This window comes from Vidua chalybeata, chromosome 6 (genome assembly GCF_026979565.1).
Source record: "Vidua chalybeata isolate OUT-0048 chromosome 6, bVidCha1 merged haplotype, whole genome shotgun sequence".
NCBI classification, from domain to species: Eukaryota; Metazoa; Chordata; class Aves; order Passeriformes; family Viduidae; genus Vidua; species Vidua chalybeata.
In genome coordinates, this window is record NC_071535.1 from 49,016,545 (window position 1) to 49,041,705 (window position 25,161).

Sequence of the window (25,161 nt, forward strand, 5' to 3'; positions counted from 1 at the left end):
TTTACCCCGAGAGTTCCCGCCACTCGGATCCACATTTACCTGTCAATCTTCTCACCTCTCCTGTTTTCTCCTTATTTAGTCCCATCAGTCAAGGTTCTCCACTCCCTGTGGGGTGTCAATCTTGTAACCACCCCAGCTTCTTCAAGAAAGTTCTGTATCAATCACCCCACCTTAGCCTTTCTATTTGTCCCAGGACGCTGTACCCACCTCTGTTATGTTACCATTGGTTGTTATGATTGATGTAATATCTCTTTCATTCGTCCCCATTGGGCGAGCCAGGTTTCCACCCCGTCTGCCCACCCCCTACTTAACCTGCTGCCGTAGTGTGTTCTCTGGCATTTGTCACTGCAGCCAGCAGGGGAGCGCTTTGTTCCAGCCACGCCTGGGGGAATAAAAACTCTTTGGGCTCGCAAATAAGTGTCCTTCTATCGTCTCTTCGTCTCCTCTCAGTGTGTGAAGCTACCAAAGCTGTGTAACCCACGCCGCAGCACTCAGCACTACCAAGGTGGCAGACGCCGTTTCCCTGGAGTGCCCACTCACATGGCGGTCACCCGGCCTCTCACGGGCAGTGCTAGCCAGCTCATCTCGTCTGCTTGAGGTCGTGGCAGGTAGCCGTCACATTGAGGGGCTATTTTCAGTGGTGGCTGAGGTTGCCTTAGGCTCTGGCACACTCTTCTCTATTTGGATGCTTTGTTTTTCATTTTCAGGCTGGGCATTTGCACCTTGTACTTAGTGCCAGAGCCGTCCATCAGCACTGAGCAGCTTCTCGGTCTCCCCACCCTTGCCAGGGCTCTGGAGCTGATGGCCAGGACTGGTGCAGTGCAGAGTTGTTACCTGGCTCAGCCTGCTGTGAAACCAGCTGGGAGCCTCCCCTTCAGCCCTGCCGGAGCTACAGGGGTTGGAGTGCCAGCCTGAGCAGAGCAGTATCTGCAAAGCTCCATGCAGTATTTCCTCGTCCTCTCCACTGCACTGTATTTCCAGGCAGTAGGTAGATCAGTTTGTTGAGCTTTTCCTCTTGGTTTTCCCCGTCCCTGGTTGATGGTTCTGGCAGGACTAAATCCTGTTTGCTCTAGTAATACATGGAATCTCTGCTGGCTGGTGGGGGACTACTTTAACTTGAAATTACTTGACCAACCCTGAACAGGTAAGGAAATAAAAGGAAGTTGTAATTGCCTTCTGTATCCAGTAAATCCAGAGTAATTGGAGAAAAGAGCTCTTTCAGGACTTTTGTTCCCAGCCAGACTACACTTTGATTTGAAGTGCAGCTGATGGATATTCATTTTGTGATATTATTTTCCCTAGAGAAAACAAATCAGAGCCTGGTCTGTTCATTGTCCCAGCAGCATCTAAACTAACCTTTTGTAAAGAGTTTACAACGGTGTTGTCAGGAAAAACTATGCCTTATTTGCTCAGAGCAGCAAGTAACTCATGTCACTTGTGATTTTATTTAGCTTTTATGAAATGAAAAATATTTCCTGTCTCAGATGAAAGGGCTAATATTGCTTCTTTAAACAGTCCAAAGCAAATACACAAACAGTGAATGGTCTGTTGGCTGGCTGTGCTTCAGTAGATTTACACAGCAGCTCTGGCTTTTCAAAATAAGGGTGTTTGAAGGCTGTTGATACTACAGCTGGCTGAGACACGATGAGAGGGTAATTTGCCTCATTGGTTCTTGCACTTTTCATTGGAAAAAGATATTTGTAAATGTTTTAAATACTTGCATAGTTGAAATCCCCCTTTTCCTTTTGTCACATATTAACTGGTTATGAATTAAATGCTTTATGAATCAACAACTATTCAGTGGCATGAATCGTTAACCAATTGCTAAACCACCCCCATGGGGATGTGGTGCCCTTCTCAGGGACTGAGCCATCCAGGCATTTCTCAGAGGTTACTCTGAGTTCAGGGTGTGACACGGTCACAGCCTCATGCTGGAGAAAGGCTGGATGACCTGGCTCTGGAAAGTGTTTGTTGGGAGAACTGTGGTTTGTGGAAGAAGGGAGAAAATGGAAGAATTCTCTATAGAAAGGCTTCAAGATTTCAGATGCATACTTTTCTTTGAAAATTTGAAAAGCTTTGGATTTGGAGATTTTTAACTCCTTTTTTACTCCTCCTTTTTACCTTTTAATTTAGGTAAATTAAATGACAGGTTACCTCATTTGGGTGAGAGAAGTCAAAGGTTGAGAGAATGAATTTTAGAAAGTGATTGTAAGTGAATGCTGTTCCTTAGGTGTTGTGACAATAAATGCTTGATAAATATTAAAAATCAGCAGAAGAAAACAAGCCAGACAGTTTTTTGGGCATCAGTATAAAAGGACATTGAAAAAATTAAATCAGAATATGAGGAAGATCCGTAAAACCTATACTGGAAAACAAGCTGTGCAGAGGCCTGCATGGTGTTCATCTTCACTCTTCCCTGTAACTTTCATGGTGCTTGTGTAAGTGCCATGAAATTCTTAAGGCATAACTTGTCTGCAGCACTTAATTAACAGAGAGGCAGAAGGCTGTGATTAGAATTTTCAGTTGTGTGCTCTGGAGAAAGTAATTATGATTAGAGCAGACTTGGTACTAAATCGTATTAAACCTGTTTTGTTCAGGGAGTTACCACTTCATACCTTTTACTGGAAAAGTTTCAAGTGGCCCCTTTGCCTCAGACAAATGGTCCTGCTTGGAAAGGCAGATGCCTGGGCCAAATAAAGTCCAAGGGGGTTTATACCTCAGAAGTGATGTTGTGAAATTGCCTTATTGGAGATTAGAGCACTTTTTCCTATCACATGGGGAGATCAGGTAATTCCCGTGGATGACCTTGATGGGATTGAGAAGACTTCAGGGCTGATTGATTCTCTCCATCAGTCTTGCTGCATTATATATATTTCAGATAATATATTTCAACAGAAGATTAATATCCTTACAGAACATTCTCAACCTGCTTTTCCATGTTCTTGCCTGACCAGTTCAACAAACTAATCTTCTGACTCTGTCTCTCCCCTCAGAGCAGAACCCCTGAATTACACTGATTTTTCTTTTTTTCCACCTTTATTCTCCCTTCCCAGACCAGCTTCCTTGTAGTGTTGGTAAATACAAGACTTGTGCCATGTCTGGAAAGATGTGCCAGGTTAGTTGAGTCCCTACATATTTGACCCATGGAGAGCAAACTTTTTCAGAGTGGGAGGAAGAGGAGAGGTAGGGCAGAAGGTTTATGTTGTTGTGTTTCAGAGAGCAAAAAGGGTCCCATTACTGCGTGGCTCTCTAGGGGAGGGGAAGACCTGCAAGTGTGATGAAAACCAGCTTGGTTTTAATACTTCTCAGCCTAAAAATCTCCAGAGCATTTATCTACATATGTGTACCCCCAAGTGGCATAACCACTGTTTGATTGCAAACTCTGCTGCCAAGTTTCTGCTTGGAAGAACAGAATAGAAGCGCTCTGAAAAGTAGAGCAGAGTCACCTCTGAGCTAGCAGATGGGAAGGAGGAATGGACTCATGGTCTCTTCTGGAGATGCTTGATGTTCCTGGAGCTACTCCAGCAAAGGACTGAGAATACACCGTACTTCAGTCTGACACCACCCTGTCACTTGGATCTGAGTGAGGAGAATTCATTTAACAAGGAATTATGAGGGAAAATGTAACTGAAAGCCACTCTGGTAGGCTTCATGGTGCCATGGTTGCTCTGTGTCAGTGAGAGAGGTTTTGTGGCAGCTGCACATGGCAAAGCCCTGTCCTGCAAAACGTGTTCAGCTTGACCCACTTTTGAGCAGGGTCAGACCTATATTCCATCCTCAGGTGCTGATTATCTGTCTGGAGGGCTTTGTCTGCATGAGAGGCTATATGTGAGAAATCTCATGCAGGCTTTAGAGAAAAATCAATCAGATATTGCCTTATCTCCTGTGGCATAAGGGGAGGCCTCTCTCCCTATGGTTTTGATGACCCAGTTGTCTCTGTCCTTCACAGTTCCTTCCCACCTCAAGGTCTGTGTAGATTTCTGACATCCCACTGAAAATGTTTGGCCTCTCTTTGCTTTGTGCTCCTGCAGACCAACGAGGTCACATTTCAGACTTTTTCTGGGTCAGTGTTTGCTTGTGCCACCTCCTGCCAGGATGAGCAGGGTAGCTCCTATGCATTTTGCTGCCCTGTTTATGTTGTCTCCATACCTGACTGCTGTGCCATATTGCTCTCTTCTGTAGTGAGGGGCCCAAGCCACCATTCTTAAATGGTAGAATACACTACCAGCTTTTGAAAAAAGGTAGAAATTTTTTTCTGTGTGTGAAAACACAAAGCAGCAGCTGTGCTGCTGACAGAGTGAGGGTTTTCCAAAACCTTGCAACTCTAGAACTGTGAAGATTCAGCTTTTGGATAAAACCTTTTAAGTAGTTCTCCTGTAAAGCCATCCACAGATTCCTCGGAGCTGGAAACCCTGGGTGGAGAGGAGCAGAGCAGGCTCCAGTGAGCACCCAGTGGAAACAGGCTGTAATTGAGTCTGTTCATGCTTTGTGGTTCTGCCCTTTCAGACCATGGGGCATTGGTTGTGGTGAACAAGCAATTCTTACCAAATCACTGAATCAGCTTTAATCTGCTCCCCAAAACTCTGGGCACCCCAGTTATCTCGTTATGTAACTAACAAATTTCATATTGGGTTAAATTTCCTTGGCCATTCCTGACCTCATTCTCATTGTTTCAGCAGTTATAGGTCAGGCTGCCCATGGGTTCCCCATTATTATTGCTTCATTTGAGCTAGGTAAAATTGACAGGTTAGTCATATTCTATCATAAGTGTCTTATTGTGCCCATGTTTACAGATTTGTCATTTAACACCAGGCTCTCGCACACTTAAGGTTCTGGTAAAGATCCTACAAACTGTTTGCTTTCTGAGTCAGCTCATTTGATGGGGAGATTTATTCTTCAGGAAGGAGGTGAAATGCCTGTTGTAGAGATAAGACATATATTGATAAATACAGCATTTTCTTTATGCAGGGAAAATTGAAGCATCTGGTGACACAATATGTCCCATTAGCAAACTGGGAAAAAAAAAAATTTTTTTTCCAGCTGTGTCATCATTCACAGCCATGTTCTTTCAATCCTGTGCTGTGTCTGAAGGGCTGAGCTAGTCACTGTTCCCAGCTAGAAAACAGGATTGTTTAAGTTCAGTCCTTCTAGGAAGAAGGAAGACTCTGATATCATCATCGCAAATGTTGGTGCAAGTGTGACTGTGCCTGCCTAGGTTAGGTGTCACCCTGTATATTGGCATCAATATGATTTACCAGGTATGTTACACCAGTGTCTAAGGAATCTAGCTGAAAAAAAAATCTCAAAACCTTTTTAGGAACTGAAGAGAAAGATACTGGGAATTTTTCCAGACACTTGAGTATATTTGAATGAAACTAGTTGCTGCTGATTTTGAGCATTTCTTTGAAAGGTTCGTTCAAAAAAAAACATACAAAAAGGATCAGAATCTTTGGTTTTGGACAGCTCAAATAGAAAATAATCTCTCTTCCCCAAGAGACTCCTAACATCTCCAAGAGATTATGTTCCCAGGGAACATTTTGTCTTCTCCTGCTGTGGACCAAAATCCCCTTATCTTAATGTTGCCAAATTGAGATGAGACAGTGAGGACTGGAGTCAAAAAAACATGAGTTCTTATACTATAAACACATCTAGATATATGCAGAAAATAAATGACAACATAAATTATATGAAAAGATGTAGTTTTCTGCTAATAGAAATGTAGTTATTCTTCCTGTATGCACAGGAGGTTTTGAGAAAAGAAGGAATACGCTGCAATTTATTTTCACTGCAGAAATGCACTGCTGTTTTTTTTCTCCTGTATGGAGATCTTCACTAAAGCCCACTGTGTTCCTCTTTGGAACTACAACCTGCACTATGTGCTGTTGAGAATTTGGGGGTGTCCACCACTGCTGGATCCCCCATAGCCTTGGAGGCCACTTTGCTCAGGCCCCCTCTGCTACAGGCCCAGCCCTCACCACCTCTCCCTTCTGATGCAGTTTGCCTTCCCTATCCCACAGGCAGCATACGGAGCATTTAACAGCGAGTGCATGAGTGATAAGAAGTGCTTGTGTAGACACGATGGAGGAGGACTCCGTCCACGGAAATGCTTGCTCCTCTCAGCCCCGTGGTGTGCAAATTTATGTTACCTGCAAGACCCCTAGAGCTACCCACAAAAAGTCAATCTCTTGTGACCCCTTTTGGGTGACCCTGTCCGTGTAACCGAGGAGGTGTAACTCAGGAGGCAAAGGGTGTCTTCTTGTGTGGGTTTTTCCAGGCTGCAGTGACGGGGAGCGGGTGGTGGCTGCGCCCGAGCATCGCTGCTCTGCAAACCGAAGGAGCATCGTGGAGAGGGCCAAAGCGCCCCTTTCCCAGCTGGGCCGGGCAGCGCCTTCCCCCGCCTCCCTGCAGCCCTCCCCTCGCTCAGGGGCGGCTCTCACCCCTGCATAAAGCCGGCGGGGCCGGGCGCTGCCCTGAGCCTGCCCGGCCATGCACCCCGCACCGCGCCGCGGCGCATCCCTGGAGGCGGCGCCGAGCCCGCGGGACCCCGGCAGGCAGGTGAGGACCGGGGTGGGCACAGGTGAGGGGAGCAGGATGGGCACGGGAAGTGCGGGATGAACACAGATGAGGGGAGCAGGCTGGGCACGGGAAGTGTGGGATGGGTACAGGTGAGGGGAGCAGGATGGGCACGGGAAGTGCGGGATGAACACAGATGAAGGGAGCGGGTTGAGCACGGGAGGAACGGGATGAACACAGCTGAGTGGAGCAGGATGGGCACGGGAAGTGCGGGATGGGATCCTCGCTGCTCAGCCCCGGGATCGGTCCTGGCTTGCGGAGTAAACGCAGCTTTCGTGGAGTCGCAGCTCGGGCGCTTCGCTGTTGCAGTTCTCGGAACGGGGATTTGGGAAAACCGGGAGCTTTCTGGCCCCGGTTACTTGGAGAAAAGTAATTGGAGAGTCCTGGGGTGCGGCTCCTCTGGCGTCGGTGGCAGCGTTCAGTGCCGCTGGCATTGGGATGGAGCTGCTGTTTCTGGATAAAAGAGGGGGAAAATCTCAAACTGTAAATGCGAGCATATGAAATTAAGGTAGAACAAAAGCAACTTTTTGTGTATGATTGCTTAGGAGTCAGAGGGTATGCTATAGCCCAGAAGAACTCACTCCCGGCTTTATTTATAAAACTCACTCCTTTTATTTATAATATTCCACATTAGAGTGGGAAGTTGCTTCGTGCATCAGAGATCAGATAAAAGCAGCACTGGCTGCAGTTACTGATACTGTGCAGTTGATAAAGTCTGTAAAATTCCTTGTGAAGACAAGAATGCTGACAGTACAGTTTCACAAAAATATTGCTTTGCTATATCCCTCAGATACTTGGAAGCTAAATAAGCTGCTCAGCACAGCTTTTGGTTTGGTGTCTGAGAGCTAAATCTTAGGAAGAACTTGGGTGTACCTGGAAAATGTAATGTGATATCTAGTGGTCACTCCTAACATCGTGTCTTCACCCTTCCCTAGAAGTGTGTCAAAAGGACAGTGAGAAAGTAAGCAGCTACTTAAAGGGAAGAGAATATAAAATGCCCATTGGCATTTTTTATTAATGTCAATCAGTATAAAACATTTTGAAAAGGATTTTTCTTCTTCAATTTATGAATTGAAATGTGGGGTTTTTTTAGGCAAATGTGCATCCTCCTATATCTTTCTCTCTGTGAACATCCTTTGGGGAGAGGGAGAAAGGGAAGATAATTGCTATGGGTGCCAAAAAGTGCAATCTTTAACTGGACAGCAGCTAATTATCTATCTAAATAAAGGTCTTAGAATATCCCTGTGTATTTTCACCAAGACTGAGTCAGGCTGGTGGAAGATCATTAATAAAAAGCATCAATGCAATATTAACTCCCCCTTCACCATCCAAAAAGCCCAAATGTGATACCATGCAAAGGAAAAGTTCCAGATTTTATTAGAGCTGAGTTGCTGAGTTACTGATAGAGAATAAAACATAAGTGAAGTGCAGCCACAGGAGGAGAGGAACTGCTTCTGCATTACCATTTTCTCCTGTTGCCTTGCACCCAAATGGTTGCTGCATTATTGTCTTCAGTATATTTTTTAATTATGGCAAAAGATTAGTTTTGGTGTAGGGTTAAATATGTATATGCATTTGGCATTGTAAGCATCTCAATTTCTCTTGTCCAACTTGTAATTCCTAAGTTAGAGGTAATTTCTTGATATAAGAACTTTCTATGTTCTGTTGATTTTCTTCATTGATCTCTTAAACATATAACTTCATAGATGTTGCCACCTGATCGCAGACACAGTGGAAGCTGCAGCAGCAAACCACAAAAGAATAGCATTAGTTTTTGGGGCAGGTAGTCTGTCCCAGCTGCGCACCTCATAACATTGCATGCAACTGTTCCAAATATCATAAAGGCTGATCCAGGCTGAAGTCAATGATCCTAGATGTGGAGTCGAGCCAACATGCTGCATATTAGCCCTTTCTATAAACCAGCCCTACATTTATTGCCTTCAAAGACCACCACCTAACTCTACTTGTAGTGGAGACTTCTTTGCTTCTCCTACAACAGCACCATCTGAACAGGATTTGGTGCATACAAATGGCTCTCTGCACTTGAGAAAACAACCCATGACCTGTATGTGATTGTGGTGTTCGTAGCTTTTTATTTTCTGCTTGAAGTGCCTTTGCTCAGTGCCTGCTCCTGGCTCATGTACTGGTGATCTGACACTGAAGTGAGCTGGGAAACCTGCAGGCTGCTCAGCTGAACCCTGACTAGGCTTGCCACACACTTCCAGCAGAAAATTTGACATCTGGACTCAAGCTGATGGAGTTCATTGACTTTGGTGGATCAGAAACAGTGTGATGGCCTGACACTGTTGTCCAGGCTTATCATATTGTGGTGCCTCATTAGAAGTGGGAACCCAGTCAGAAATCCAAATATTTTCATTACATCATTAAAGCTGGAGAAACTGTATAAGGGAACTGGTGCATTTTGATTGCATTTTTGTTTTGCTCTTTTCATTTCTGAAAATGTCTCAAGATAGTGATATCTTTAAAGATGTGTCAGATTGAAAAGTAATTCCAAATAGCAATAATGTGGCTTCTTTGTTTCTCTCCTCTTTCTCACCAACTCATTCAGAAACCTCTCCTTTTTTTCTTTTTTGCAAAATTTGAAGACATATGAGGGACAATTTCTGCTCATAAGCCTGGTATTTTTTTCTTTACTTCACATTTTCCCCATTCTTTACAGTTTCACTATTATCTCTGTTTATGGCCTGGCTACATGTAGCTAAGAGTATGATCTGTGATAGCTGCTGATTTCCACACAGTCAGGAGTGTGATCACTAGTGAGGTACAAAACCACACAGTCTGACAGTGTGGGGTGTCTGAATTTTTAGTGTGTGATTTGGGTGATTGTGCCAAGGGTTTGACACACGAATTAGGGGACATGGCAGATGGAGCAGCTTGGCTGTGGTTGATCAGAGAGAGACTGTCTCTATAGCCAACAGATTCTGGTCAGCAAAACATTTTACCTCCTTAGGTTTGTCTCCTTGCCCTATGGAAACAGTGTTCTACAGTTATGTAACAAGAGAGTGATTTTTCAATTCTGATCTACTGAATCCTGATTCATCTTTTCCTACCTATGTCCTGCGGGATTTGGATTATTCTCTTTGCCAGTGTTCACTGAACTTGCTAACAAGTGTTTTGCTCAATATACTATTTCTGCTGACATCTTATTGCTCCCCTTCCTCCCAGTAGCAATGCTAATTATAAACTATACATTGAAAATATTTTCTGCATCCTAGGGAATGAATAAAGATGTTCATAAAATCATTCAACTAAAAAAAGATATCGTGGTATTTCAGTCTCTCACAAATTCTGTCTGTGACTAACTTTATTCTTATTATTGTGTAATAATTGAATTAATAATTTTCCTTTTGTGGTTGATCAAAGCACAGCATTACCCAAGACACCCTTACACTTTTTGCACTTCTACCCATTCAAACAAATTTTTTTGTTTGTTTGCATCTAGTTAAATAAGTCAGCTTACATGATGATCGAAGATAACAAAGAGAATGAAGACCATGCATCTGAAAGAGGAAGAACTGCCATCATTTTTTCCTTGAAGAATGAAGTTGGAGGACTTGTAAAAGCATTAAAACTCTTTCAGGTATGTATATTATCATCTTTTAATCATCACAGCAGCTCTGCATTTTTAAATTGCAAGGGTAGTTTTGGAACACACTAGAATTGATGACATCTATTTATTAAGGATGGCACCCAAAAGTTACCCACAAAGGCAAATGTATGCCTCAGAAATTAGATGATGGCTAGCTAAAACTCTTATCTGCACTGACTATACAGTGAGAAAGGTTTGTCTTTTCCCCTTATGACCAGAGGATTGGCACTCAGTGGTTTTGCTGGGAATAAGAACTGGTCTGAAGCCCCTGCTGATGGCAGGTAGACACTTGGGGTGTTGATCTATACTGTGTGGAGTGCAGTGCCCTTGCCACACTGCTCAGCCAGCCTGAAGGTGACAGAGGAGCTGCAATTGCACAGCTGCTGGGCAGGTGTTGTATGAGGAATATATGCAGTGCCACTGTGCTCTGGTGTGTGGCTCTGCATGCTTTAGCCTGGGGTTTTCTCAATGTTCCTAATATAAAACACATGATTATACAATTCTTCAGATTAAAGAAAGTGAATCTAATGTCCTGAAAACTACTGCTTTTAAATCCCTTGCTTGCTTGTGAGATAATTATATGGTGAATTGATTGGCATTTTGGTGAATTTTGCTTATCAGCTTCCTATGGGAAGGATGAAACAAAAAGGTCTATGAATTTAAACCTCCTGACTGTGTCCTTAGTTGAATTTAAGCCTCCTGAATGTGCTTCCTGAATGTAAATAAAACTGAAAGAACACAGGTTTGCTTTCATTTTCTTCTGAGTAGAAAATCAAACCTTTCCCCCCCTTCAATAAGCAAATTGCTATCTAGAGATCCAGTTAACTAAAATAGCTTCATAGACGTGATGAATAGTTCATGGCAGTAGAATATTAATTTGAAAAACTATTTTAACTTTTAATCAATTGTTTTTAGCCTATCTCTTTGAGAACATTGCTTCTTACTAAACAGGAAAAGCATGTAAATCTGGTACACATTGAGTCACGGAAGTCCAAGAGACGAAATTCTGAGTTTGAGATCTTCGTGGACTGTGACAGTAACAGGGAACAACTGAACGAGATTTTCCAGCTCCTGAAATTCCATGTCAACATTGTCTCTGTGAGCCCAACAGAGCATTTCAATGTCCAGGAAGATGGTAGGTACAAAAGGCAGTTCTGAAGAAAATGCACTTCCAAATGTGTTGGTATGAAACCTTTTTATAGCCCCACCTGCACTTGTGCTGTGTCTTCAGGCACCTGCTACCAGATACCTGTTTCTGTGTTATGTGTGAGCGTAGTCTGGCCTGAACCTGGTAGTTTAGGCTTTGTCAGGCTGGTACAAAATGTGTGTCTACTGTCTGTGCTCCTGTCCCTTCCCAGCACAGCCCAGCTGGCACCAGAGGGAGCCCTGCATCCGCCCTGCATCCGTCCAGGTCAAAGCAGGCTGGCCTGTGGGCAAAGTCTGAGTGCAGGGCTTGAGTACACTACGATGGCAGAGGTGTGATACTGACAGGTCCCACTGCAGTTCAGACACTGAGGAGAGTGGAAGATGGATTCTGCAATTTCCTCATTTAGTTCTTGATTTTGTTGTCTTTTTTACCCACTTTTAATCATAACTGGCTAGTTAAATTAGTATGACAGAGGTGCCTTTTATCTTTAGATACTGCATGTTGTGTTTACCTTTACTTTTAATTAAAGAGATGCTCAAAGTTCAGGGCAGAAGGAAGCTGGTCCCATGTATTTCTCAGTCATTGTGCTTGGGAAGGAGAGATCTAGAGTTCTTGGATAAAATGGCTTACTTTAGCCCTAAGTAAGGGGAAATTAAATCTAAACAATCTCCTGACCTTTTTAAGTAAACTGAAGAGCATTGAGGCAGAAAAACAGTGTATTAACTGCTCTGCCAAGGGCTTGGCAAAAAACTCTCTTAGGCTAAAACTAACCCCAAAGTATTTGGTAGCAAAACTGTAATGATGCTCCTCTCACAGGCAGCAGGGCCTCCTGTTCCTCCTCCCCCCCATACCTCTCGAGGCAAAGCTGGATGCTTCCCACGTACATAACCACAGAGAAACATCCATTTCCCATGGTCAGTAAAATATGATGAGAGGGCTCTAACCTTCTCCCACTCTACCCCGGGACCACAGACAAATCACTTCTGTTCTCCTTTGTACCCTTTGTGCCCTACAAGATTCCCAGCAGCTGTACACAGGGAGACCTTGTCTCTGTGGGATCCTCTAGATGCTACGCTAACTACAGCAGAGAAACCCATGCTAACTTTGCTTCCCAGGGGCTCTGGGGCTGGTTGTGCTCTGCAGGCAGCCTGTGGCAGTGACCGAGGAGGAAGTGTGAGCAGAGGCTGGTGCCAGATAGGAAGAGGACTCCCTTGTCTTATTCATGCCCCTTTAATTTATGGAGTGAGCTGTAACCGCCATAGCCGTAGTTGAAAGCGGCGTTTCCTCCCTTGGTGTGCTGGGCGTTATTAATAACCTTGTGGATTCCATGCCTTCCCTAGGCATGGAGAACATTCCCTGGTTTCCCAAGAAGATCTCAGATTTGGATAAGTGTGCAAACCGGGTGCTGATGTATGGGTCTGACTTGGATGCCGACCATCCCGTGAGTACTTTTCCCTCCCTACACTCAGTCCATAGTTGGAAATATACTTTGTGGAGCTGACCTAAAAAAATTGCAGCTTTTCCTCCACCCCCTCCTCTCCTCTCCCTCAATGGCGTCTCTGGGGGTCTGAGAACCTTCTCTTGGGGATTTCTTGTCTCTTTCTTTGTTCAGGGAAGACTGACTGAATTATGTTCCTGTGCTTTTCTGTGGGGCTTACTGATTTATTAAAGAAATATGGATATTGATCTAGTACCGATATCCAACTGTGACGGACAAAAACTCTCTTAACAGTTTAAAGTTAGAAAATGTATGTTTATTGTGATGCTGGGCAGCGTGTGGGATAGCTCCCAAATACACATAAAACCTTTCAAATGATTACAGAGTCCTTTTATCCACACAAGAATTGAATACCCAAAATACAAATACATATTCATCATTTTGGTACATCCCATTCCTCGCTTCGTATGCTAATAATTTCAAAAGCTATTAAGCATGCGTAGTTTGTTTCTTGAAATGGGTTGGTGGTCCCTTTCATGGGGAGGGGTCCCAAAATGAGGAAGTAAATGAAGTCTTCCTCATTCTGACCTTTCTACCTTTTCAATGCAAATATGACAAATGAACCTTGGTAGAACTCCCATTCCTTGTCTCCAATTGGTTTCAGAACAGAGGAGGCCCACAATTGTCTTATGTTCCTAAAAGCTATTTGTCAGTTTCTATATTCTTCATTATAAACCCAGCTAACTAAACATTGTGTTGACAAGCAATCAATTATTAGTTAACTACTAACTCTTAACTTCATCAAGGCCTACTCATTTATTTTAATTAACTCTAGTAAGGCTTATCTCTAACTAAAATCTTAGCTCCTCTAAAATCTCTAAATCTCTTAAAGTTTCTGTTTCATTACTTGTGCACGAACTCCAGGTCTGGGCCCTGAGTGGTCACATACAAATTAAGGAAGCTAAAAAAAAAGTATTTTGAGGCAGGCTTTCTTCCTCGTCTTTCTTTCTTCCTTACTGGAGAAACCAAACTGGTATTTGGGCAATGAAAATGGGCCATTTGTTCTGTAATTTTGAATATTCATGCAAGTAACAAACTTTATATAATGAGTCCTTCTCTACAGAATATATAGTAGCATAAATCAGCTGATTCCTACTTTGGAGCACTTGCTCAGTTCACATCTATTAAACATTTCAGACTACATCTATGAGTCTCCTGCCCTCTCCTTTCATTCTTACACATCATACTTTTCTATTCCCCAAGTGATGAAATGTCAAGTGTCCTGTTTTAAATTGATTCATTTATTATGGCTTGGAAAGTCATTGAACTGTGTTTTCCTTTCTCCCCATCAGGGTTTCAAGGACAACGTTTATCGCAAGAGGCGGAAGTATTTTGCAGACCTGGCTATGAACTACAAACAGTAAGCTTGAATTCTTCCAGAAGAAGCCTTCTGGGTGCTTTGAAATAACAGCAGAGTGGACTGTGAGGAGCTCACTTTCTTGGGCTCAGACCAGGCTGAGACATGCAGGTTCAGCTCAGGGATCAGACCCAAAGAGGTGAAGGGAAGGGAGATGTGAGGCAAGATGAGAAGGTAGATCAATGCAGCTCTGGTCAGTCTGAGGCCATGTGGCTTGGCCAGGTGCTCTGCAAAGAAGAGAGAGGGGAGGCCAATCCCAATGTACAGCCCAGTGACCACTGAGAGTAAACTTTCTGAGCAAATGTTAATACTTGAATTTTCTTTCCTGGTTCAAACTAGCATGTGTGATGTGTAGATAAGTAGTTTTCTGTGAAAAGAAATTCTAAGAGCTTCTGTCTTTAGAGATGCTTCTTGGCAGGGTATGGAGCTCTTAAAGCAGTAAGAGATTCATAACCCAGTGCTGTAAATTCTTTCTAAATGTGATTTTCATGTGGCCTGATTGAACTTAGGCATCAAGTTCCTCAACTGAAAATTACCTAGAAAATGTCTGTATTTAGAGTTCTATTGCACTGTGTGTTTAATGCAACTGGTTTCCACAGTCCCAGGCTGATTACTGTTAATGTGTTGTTGACAGAGATTCCCTTGGGAAAGCATTTTCCATGCCAGTTCCCTGGCTGGCAGTGGAAATGCAGTGTAACACTGGCCTTGCCATAATCCACTTTATCCAAGGTCCTGAGGACTAAATAGGAAAGAGAGACTAAAATTAATATTCTCAGGCACTGGTCTCCTCTGCACAGAAGCATGATTTTTACTTGATGTGTATATTTAGCTGCTGTCACACAATGTGTTGTTAATTTAGGGAGTTCTCTTTTCCTAAAACAAATTAAGAGGGTAATGGAAAATAATTGCAGACTTAGAAATCCAACATGGAAAAGGAGTGTTATCAGCTCTTGAAGCTGTGAAGAGATTTTGTAGATATTTTAAACCTTACTCTTGGCATTAAACAATTAAGAAACTGTTTACAGAACCAATGCTTTAAGTGAGGTCTATGCAAAGATTCCTAACAACTGGTTAAAGAGAAAAAAAGGAAAATCCTTAGACTAAAAGCTTTCCACAACATAGACCAGATCTCACTGTGTATTTGACAGAGTCTAATGCCAGGTGTCACAGTCATACAGGTGTTAAATACTAATAGTAGGTAAATGACCCACCTCTTATTAGCCATTTTCTAAGGAGTGTCCTTTCTTCCTCTTCTCCTTGCAGTGGTGACCCAATCCCCAAGATTGAATTCACTGAGGAGGAGATCAAGACTTGGGGGACTGTGTACCGAGAGCTTAACAATCTTTACCCAACTTATGCCTGCAAAGAGTACCTTAAAAACCTGCCCTTGCTCACCAAACACTGTGGGTACAGGGAAGACAATATTCCCCAGCTGGAAGATGTGTCCCGCTTCCTGAAAGGTAATGTGCTGGTTTTCTAAAATGTTCTGATTTTCAAAATAAACTGAAGTCCACTGCAAATCCCACTATTTTGTGGGCACAAAGAAACATTCTTGGTGACTTGTATTCATTCTGGTCCTTTAAGAAGCCTTTTGGCCATTTGTGTTTTAATGCATTGTGTCTTCAGTGCATGCGGTGATATTTGAGGGGCAGTGTCTGAAAAGAATGTTAGGATTGGCTAAGGAGATACCTGGCTGTATTGTTGACTCTAGGCATGGAATCCTAGGAAGTCCACTGGCACAGAGGTAGGGCCGTTTTAAAAAATGTTGCTCATTCTCAAGCCTATGCCTAATTTTTCTAATTGTGCCCCATTTTCCCACGTGCTTTTGAGCCAAGGTAGTGCTGTGGCTGTTACCTCAGCTCCAGCAAGGAAGCTGACAACATTGTGCATCCTGTGCTAAACTAATATACAGTTTCTCTGGTCACTTTCAGAGTGCACAGGCTTTACCATTCGCCCTGTGGCTGGATATCTGTCACCCAGAGACTTCTTGGCAGGATTAGCATTCCGAGTTTTTCACTGCACTCAATATGTCAGACACAGCTCGGACCCTCTCTATACACCAGAGCCGTGAGTCATTCAATCTTGGGGTAGAATTTGTGAGAAAATTTTGAATCTTGCTTGCCCAGAGCCAAGTTACTAAAAAGCTGTTCAAGAACACCAGCATAAAACTTATTTTTAAGGTGCTGAAAACTCAGCCTTCACGCTGAATTATGTAATGACTTTACAGCATGCTGAAGTGCCACCTTCGTAAGTGCAGGATTTTCAAAAGTACATCTTGCTATTGGAGATCTTTTACTGATATCACTGTGTGCAGTTAGTTTAATATCCAGTTGCCTTGCAAATGGGGAACTCAGACCTTAATTTTAGGCACCTTCATTTCAAAATCTGATTCTATGCACTTTATATAAGGTTGGTATGATCTGCTCTGTTGCTTTCAGAGAAATGGGAGACGCTTTTCTGTCTGTTGGGTAATGAAGTTTAATGCAAGACATTGTATCTGTTCAGTGGTGCTGCCTTTTCACTTTGCCACAAAGACAAATCCGGAGATTTCTTGCTTTGTTTCTTTTTCCAGTGATACCTGCCATGAGCTCCTAGGCCATGTCCCTCTTTTGGCTGAACCCAGTTTTGCTCAGTTCTCCCAGGAAATTGGTCTTGCATCACTTGGAGCATCAGATGAGGCTGTCCAAAAACTGGCAACAGTGAGTGTTTGAGTTGGGGATTGAGTTGGAGTGTTTGAGCCTGGGGATTCCATTAAAAGCTTTGTGCTTTACTAGGCTGATCCCATGCCATCAAATAAATTTGGAACTTCATGTCAACGTTAGCCACACCAGCTGCTAGATCTTTGTGTTGCACTGGTCCCTGGATTTTAAAGCATGAAAAAAAATTCCATGCTAGGAAAAAAAGCCACTTTACAGTTGATATGATTGGTATTTTTCTTCATTCTGCTGTCAAGTAATGGTTCAGCTTTTAGTAATAGCTTACGTCTTGCAGACAGAAATTTTATGGTCTGTTTCTTTCAGACAAAGTCTTCTTTCTTCTGGGAACATGATTCAATGATTTGAAAGTGTTCTATTTCTTTAATGTGTAGAATGAATTGAAGTTATATGGTATTGAATATGGTGAGCGCTAGCATTAGATACCTTTCAGTCAAGAAATTAAAATAATATAAACTAAACTAATTTTCTGGATATCAGTCTCTGGATGCCTTGGCAAGAGTATTTTAAAATGAAAAGTAGATTTTGATGAAAAATAATCGGTGCCAGTTATGTAAGAACTAGCTTGCTGATTTTTAAAATTTCTTTTCCCCTGTCATGTAGCTAGTGGTAAAACTTGTACTACCTTCAGTGGGAGCAGAAATAAGCCAGCTATGAAAACAGTGTTCCTTCCTGTATAGCTGCAGAAATCCTGAAAATCAGCAAACAGAATGTCTTTAATTTTACAGCACACTAAGCAAATGAGAAACAAACTGCAGTGGGCTGTTCTCACTCACTCAGAGATTCTCTCTATCCAGTGTTTGTTTTAAGCTGAGGCTGTGATTTCATGTCAGTATTTCTCAAAACAGATTTACACCTCGATATTTGCACTGGCATTAGCATCTTCCAGCCCAGTTGGGTGATGTGTAACATCCACCTTTCTTATGAGAAACGTGCAATCCTGTGCTTCTTCATCCTTCCATTCTGGCTTTCTTCCTCTTTAAATGTCTCAGGATAATTGAGTGACAACTATCTGACATTTGCAACTCTTTGATGCTACCTACAATGCTACCTCCCATTTAGTTCACCCCACCATCTTTGATGAAGGCTGAATTGTTTTACTTCCTTCTCTGTTTCAGTGCTACTTCTTCACGGTAGAGTTTGGCTTGTGCAAGCAAGAGGGGCAGCTACGAGTTTATGGGGCTGGCTTGCTCTCTTCCATTAGTGAGCTCAAGGTAAGAATGGCTACTGCTTGTTTGCCTCTTTTATTTGTACTTCATTATTTTTACCACTGTTTCCCCCTATTTTTTATGAAGTATAATTTCTTGATGTTATAGTCCAGGTAACTATTTTCAGATTAAAGCTTTGTTGGTTTAACCAGATTCTGAAAAGATTGCTCTTGTTTACACACAAGCCTTATGTCTGTGGAGTCCCTTTTCTCACCCAGACAGGCAGAATATGACCATTCAGAATAATTCAGTTTGTTAGGCTTTAATTACTGTACATCAGCACATAAAAATTTTAAGATGATATGCATTAAAATAATCTCACAATAATTATTTTTATTCACTTTATCACATGTCATCTTCCTCCTGGATTCTTTGGATGGTGATGTTCCTCTGACCCATGGTAACACTTTACTAGCACTCAGTCTCTGACAGCGCCAATGTCAAACCTTTTGATCCAAAGGTCACCTGCAAGCAAGAATGTATCATTACAACTTTCCAGGAGGTTTACTTTGTTTCTGAAAGTTTTGAAGAAGCAAAGGAAAAGATGAGGTACAGATTCCGCCCCCCTCCCCACTCCCCTTCTTTTTATAAAAGCAGATTTGGTTTTATATATCTCTCTGTAGCAGCACTAAATCCTTTTAGTCTTATCACCGTTTTGTAACTATTTTTCACAGTAGAAGAATTTTGGTTAGTATTTTCTTGGTCTTTCACGTACTGGGTGGGGACAATTTTTAAGTACTTTAAAAAAGTGAGTATTGATACTGACTGCATACAGAGAATGCATTTGTGGTTTATGTCTTGTTTATAACACCCTCTTTTGGTTATAACACACTCTTTTTCCTTTTATTTTTTTTTTCTTTTTTCTTCAATAGAGAGTTTGCAAAAACCATCAAGCGCCCCTTTGGGGTGAAGTACAATCCCTACACTCAGAGTGTGCAGGTCCTGAAAGACACGAAGAGCATCGCCAGTGTGGTGAATGAGCTGCGCCATGAGCTGGATATTGTCAGTGATGCCCTCAGCAAGATGGGCAAGCAGCTGGAAGTTTAACACCCTGCTAGCACTGGGCTGCAAGCCAATTCTTCCCTTTCCCCACTGATCTCTTTCTAGGCATATAATGTGTTGCATGAAGAGCTCACTCCTTCACACATGGAAGAGTGAACGGCCCATAAGAATATAACAATTTAATCTCTTTGCTCTCTGTAAATTTCCTCACATAAATTCATTCCTCCATCCCCCTTAGGTAAAAAGGTCCAGAGTTTCCTTTTAGAAGCTTGTAGGGGAATGGAGAAATTGTTAGACTGGAGAAAAAGTGGTCTGTGGATCAGGTCTGTGGATCAGATGCTGCAGGAGGTGGCTTATGAGGCAAAATTTGAGTAATTCACCCTAGGGAGAATTAAATTTTTGACTCCAGCAGTCTATGCTACTGATTGTGCTGATAGTGCTAAAGACTTGACAGCATAGAAACTGTGGTAATTCAGTGTTTCAAAGCCTGTGCTGCTAAGTTTGAGACTTGAATGATTACAATGCAGGCATCAGGACACAAATAGCTGCAGGTTCAACATGATAAAAGGGAGGGGTCAAATCTTGCTTTCAAAGGGATTACTCTTGCCACAAAGAGTTGCAAATGTGATATTTGGCATGCTTCTTGTATAAGGCAGAGATACAGCTGTTGCATGAAATCCTAATTATGTTTATTTTAAGTGATTTGCTATTGGTTGAGAGCCAGGATTTTTGTTGCTGTCCTTGATATTGCACCTGAGGGAAGACCTTTCCTTACAGAGATACCATTTGCCTTTTTCTTGATTGAATTAATTTAGCAAAAAATACAGCACGCCATCAAGCATTGACTTAGCATAAAGCCCAAAACCATTTCCAAACTGCAACTTCATATTCAAAATAGCTTAATTGGCTCTAAAATAACATCAAAGTTTAAAACACCCAAAGATCATAGACCAGTGTGCTTTATGTAAAAATAAATATCCTGTTGATTGCTCAGTCCCTTTTTCAACCTGCACAAGCTGCACAAATACATATTTAGTTTCTTCTTTACCTGACCTCAACACCTTCATTCCCTGTCTGTCAAACTATAATTGAAAGGCCCAAGCATTTCATAGGAATTCTGTGGCTACAAAGGCAACAAACTACCTTGTAGTGTAAAGTATACCTGATCCCAAAGAGCACTTTAGAAATGTAGGCAAGTAGTGTCCTGCTGAATTGTATGCATTGCACAGTCGCAAACTTGCCTGTATTGAGGGCCCCCCAGTTCCAAGCACCTTGCAGAGCAGTGCAAAGCTTCTGCCGCCCCTGTTCTGGCATGGACATGTGTGCAGGATGTGAGACATTTGAGTGGGGGATCTGTGATGTGCAGGGTGTATTTAACAGCACCCTAGGGTCTGGTTTTTTTATACATAGATCTTATCAGAAAGTCCAGAAAGCGTGCTGGAAGAATGGTCTGAAATCTTAAATACACTAGAGATGCTAGTCCAGGATTTTGAGAACTTGAAAGGACTTTCATGAAACCTCTGCTTGAAAATTAGCTTGAGTTTCATATGCTTTCTAGTAGAACAACTCTGCTCCACAAGCAATTGCCAGGCCAACCTTTCCAAGAATACTCACTGTTTAAATCAAGACTAGGTTGTATTTTCTGTGGCTATTAACCCACTATAACTTTGTTTTAAAGAGCATTTAAAATGTAGAATTATGGTCTACAACATTTATGGCTTACATTGCACTTAATTTAAAAATAGATTTTAGGAACTTTGTCTTTCTAAAGAAGAAGTGTTCTTCTAAGTCAGTAGTAAGGGAGGATCTGTTTTGTCTGCTTCTGTGATAACAGTTATTATTCAGCTATAGTTTTAACAACATTGGATTTATGATGTTGTTGAAATATACATAGGTCTGTGTTACTTCAAGGCTTGTCTGAACTATGTATACGTTTCAAGTAGGAGTTCTTAAACTTGTTAAAGTAGCACCTACTTTCAAGTACTTTGTAAAAAAACAGCAGTTGTGTCTTTATTTGCATTTGTGTAGCAAAACAAAAAGTAAACTGCTAGAAGTAATACCGAGGCGATGCACTTCCATGGCACTAACAACGTGTGCGCTTGGCTTCGCCCACCCAAACCTTCAGTAAAACGATGGTAATTTAAGTACTTTAAACCATTGTGCAGGCTTAAATGTCAATGAAATAAAGGAGTTGCTGATAATTATGAGAACCACCAAAGCCCTTTACTTCGGAACCGTAGCAATAAACATGGGAGGAAAGCTCATGTCTTTACAAAGAATTTGCTGGGTGAAGGCGCGGGTGTTAATGTCATTGGAATGGGTCCCAAAGTCTCTATTGACTGTGGGCAGCGAGTTTGTTGCAGAGCCCAGGCAGCTCAGCTCCTGACACGGACATGGGTCTGCACAAGCCTCAACTTCTGAACTTTGGGGGAAAACAGTACGTTCAAGGTGGGATATGTGGAAGGCGGTTCGGGAAGGCTGTGCCGTCCTGGTGCCCCAGCCAGTGGGGAAAGGAAGAGGGCAACATGCGGCCGGGAGTTTAGGATAAAAGGAGGCTGCCCCCTCTGAAACCGAGAGAGAAAAACCCCAGAGGTGTGTTCCCCAGTGGACTCTCTCCCTCTATTCGCATAAAGTTGCAGGACTGTCTCCTTATTCAGACATAAACCTCTATCTAGCATGTGTGGGTTTTCCTGGGAAACACGAAGCGCTCGCTCGGGGCCGGCGCTTCCCGATGCGCTCGGGCACGGCTCGCCCATGATCCCGCCCCGTGCCCGCCCCTTACTGCTCGGCCCGCGGGCGGCGGGAAGCGCTGGCAGCCGCCGGCCCCATCCCATGGAGTCCCAGCTGTTCGCCTGGGTGAGTGAGCCCTCGGCACGGCCCGGGGGTCCCGGGGGCCGGGATCTCCTTCTGCCCGGGAGGCGGGAGAGTGGCAGGGCCGCTGCTTGCCCTCCTGGGATGCTGCGGCGCTCGGCCCGGGGCAGCGGTGTCCCCGCCCCGCAGGGAAACAACGTCGCGGTGTTACCCGGTGGGCACAGCAGCTGTGAGAGCCGTGCCAGGGGCATCCCTCACGCTGCTCAGCCCCATTTGCCCCGCGGGGCCGGGTTGGTGCCGGCTCGCCCGCCCGGGCAGGGCGACTGGAATGATGCTGATGTTGGGATACCCGCGTGTGGCTCCCAGCCCCTCGGGTCCTTCTGCAGCTCATCGCAGCTTGCCTGGCTTTGAAGGCTTGAAAAGTCATGGCGAGTTGCAGGCGAAAACGGGAGGTTGTGACACATCCTTTAAGAATTGCGCCTGTTAAGTAGTACCACGGTCTAAAGTGCGTATCAGCGGTAGTGGCTGTGAGACAACAGCTCGATTTGCCTGTGCAGCTCCACTCCCGACATCTCAGCCCCCTGATGGCTCTGGGCTGGGGCGAGCAGCCCGGTGGTTCTGTGTGAAGTGTCAGTGTTTCTGTAGGTGCAAAGTGGTTATTAGTGAACGCGGTCTTTTAACATCCACCAGGTAACATCTTTCGGGGGAGGTGGAGGATAAATTGAGAGCATATGGGTGCACAGGTGAGGTAGTATTTCCTGGAGGTCACCAGCTGTGAGCATTGTGGAGTTGGAGTGTTGCTGTTGCTGCAGTGTATGGGATGGGGAAGGTTATGGTATCCCTTTTTTTGTGAATGAAGGTTGAACTGTTAGACACAGCTGAAATTGACTAAGAAATTCCCTGACATGTTACCATGTTGACGGTTGCTGCTTTCCATGGTGGGTTTAGTAGCTATAGTTTTGTACCTATATGTTTATACTACCTGTCATTGGTATATTTTCATTTGGGCCTCTTTAATATAAAATATTTTGTTAATGAGGTGTAAATGTTTCTGATTTACTTGTTTAGGTTCCAAAAAAAGGTCTTTCTGCTCTCATTTTGGAGGTAGTCTGTCAGAAAGCAGTGGCATGAATAAGACCTTAGTGATGAGTGGGAATCATTGGCATTAAAAAAAATGTGTGATAATCATCCTGATAGAAAGGTTTAACTCCTTATTAACTGTGAGTCTGCAGCTAAAGCTTTAACAGATTGTATTCCAGTATGCTTTTTGAAATACTGGGGCTGCACAGACACCCTTAATGATAGCAAAGTTAGGACAGTGCTGGACTGTAATCCTGGGAATCCTATGTCATATCAGTGGATTTTTAGGAGCAAATTAACCCGTGGCATATCCCAAATATGCTTGTTGATCCTTGGGAACATATATGTGCTTCTTTTGTTAACTTTTAAAAAAATGTATTATTTTTTCTATGTGCATTTAAAGGGTGAAAACAGCTATGGACAACTTGGTCTTGGTCATAAAGAGGATGTGCTGGTTCCTCAGGCCCTGAAAGATGTTTCCTGCAAATGTCAAGACATTGAAAGCATTGCTGGAGGAGGGGGACATTCTGCAGTTATAACTGGTAAAAACACTGCTCTTGCATGGAGTGTTTGGCTTTTAATCACTTTTTTTTTTTTTGTGTGTTCCCCTCTTGGTTCAATGCTGTCACTCTGTGGCTGCTGATTCTGAGCAAGTACAATCCTTAATTGCAAAACAGCTTCCTCTCTCCCAGTTAACTCAGTATTTGGGGAAATTCCTGTTGTGCATATATTGCGTGGTTACTTTGTGGCTGTGTAAGGACGGTTTCTTCAGCTGTTTCTTTCATACAAAGACGCCAGATTTTCTGTATTGAGGATGGGAGGTGGGAAGGAGGAGTCAGAGGTTATTCAATCTTAAGAAGTGTTAAGGTAAGGACCAAGACATAACATCTGGCCCTTGAAAGGTTGTGCTGTATGCCACAGGTAATTATGGTGAAGAAGGAATACAGACAGATGTGAACATGATAAAAAAAGCATCTTGGTGTGAGAGGTGCCTGTCTCACCATATGGATTGTGTCCCTTGACAGACCCAGCTCTCCACAGTTATTCAGAGATATTTCTGATGCATCAGAAACTTAATTAATGTTACTCTTAATTTTTACTTGATTGCAGTGCCTAAAGTGATACATAATCACTGTCCTTGTTTATTACAGGGTCTCACAGATGTAGCTTTCTTGTTTTAGTCTGTGAAGTGGAACATAATTTGTTTGTTTTTCTTCCAGGTGCAGGACAACTCTTTGTACGTGGCCACAACAAAGACGGGCAGTTGGGACTGAATCACACAGAGGATGTGCTGAGTTTTACTTTGTGCACTGTCCTGTCTGGCTTTTGTGTAAAACAGGTTGCATGTGGCTGGGATTTTACAATCATATTAGTAGGTAAATCTTTCTCTCTAAGAGCTGAAGAAATACCTTGTTGTAGAGAACACGCTGAAAGTTCCACAACACTTTTGCTTGTGGGATGTGTGGGACCTGGACGAGTTTGAGAAGAAGCCCATGGGAACCTCAGGAAATTCATCCAAGCCAAGTGCTGGGGCTGCACCTGGGTCAGGACAGCCCCCGGTACCAACACAGGCTGGGGATGAACAGATCCAGAGCAGCCCTGCCCAGAAGGGCTTGGGGTGCTGTGGATGAGAGGCTGGGAATGACCCAGACATGGCACTCCCAGCCCAGAGAGCCAAACGTGTCCTGGGCTGCATCCAGAGCCCTGTGGGCAGCAGGGCAGGGAGGGGGTTCTGCCCCTCTGCTCGCTCTGGCGAGAGCCCACCTGCAGAGCTGCATCAGCTCTGGGCTCCCAGCACAGGAAGGACAGGGACCTCTTGGGGTGAGTCCAGAGGAGGCCACCAAGATGATCAGAGGGATGGGGCACTTCTCCTGTGAGGAAAGGCTGAGAGAGTTGGGACTACTCAGCTTGGAGAAGGTCCTAACCCTGGACAAATTCTCTTAACCTTATATGGAATTTAGTTTAGCAATGAAATCAGGATTTAGCCATTATCTGAAACCTGAAAGCCATTCTCTGAAATTTGAAAGATGGCTTTAACTTTATAGTAAATGCTACTGATGATCACATTCAAAAATTCTCTAAGAGTAATGATTTCAGAACTTGTTTGCAGCTCATTATCAAGTACCCAATCATGACATCCATAATCAATCTTAGTAGTACC

General features: G+C 43.3%; 2 protein-coding genes across 8 annotated transcripts in view; both read left to right on the forward strand.

Moving 5' to 3' along the window:
* Window positions 1-6,486: 6,486 nt before the first annotated feature.
* On the forward strand, window positions 6,487-21,310 carry TPH1 (tryptophan hydroxylase 1). Its single transcript, XM_053946655.1, has 11 exons — window positions 6,487-6,555; window positions 10,037-10,174; window positions 11,135-11,318; window positions 12,671-12,771; window positions 14,121-14,188; window positions 15,449-15,645; window positions 16,117-16,252; window positions 16,758-16,884; window positions 18,018-18,113; window positions 18,523-18,656; window positions 18,980-21,310. The coding sequence occupies exons 1-11, from the start codon at window positions 6,487-6,489 to the stop codon at window positions 19,152-19,154; spliced, it is 1,425 nt and encodes a 474-aa protein (XP_053802630.1). The 3' UTR covers window positions 19,155-21,310.
* A 582-nt stretch (window positions 21,311-21,892) lies between these two features.
* The window catches only part of SERGEF (secretion regulating guanine nucleotide exchange factor), a 151,443-nt gene continuing 148,174 nt past the window's right edge, over window positions 21,893-25,161 (forward strand). For all 7 annotated transcript variants that reach the window (XR_008431589.1, XM_053946316.1, XM_053946315.1 and 4 more), the window contains exons 1-3: window positions 21,893-21,965; window positions 23,404-23,542; window positions 24,221-24,376. Coding sequence is in view for 6 of the 7 variants with exons in the window: in XM_053946316.1 (XP_053802291.1) it covers window positions 21,942-21,965; window positions 23,404-23,542; window positions 24,221-24,376 (319 nt within the window). In the remaining variant the exon portion in view is untranslated. The remainder of the gene's footprint in view (window positions 21,966-23,403; window positions 23,543-24,220; window positions 24,377-25,161) is intronic.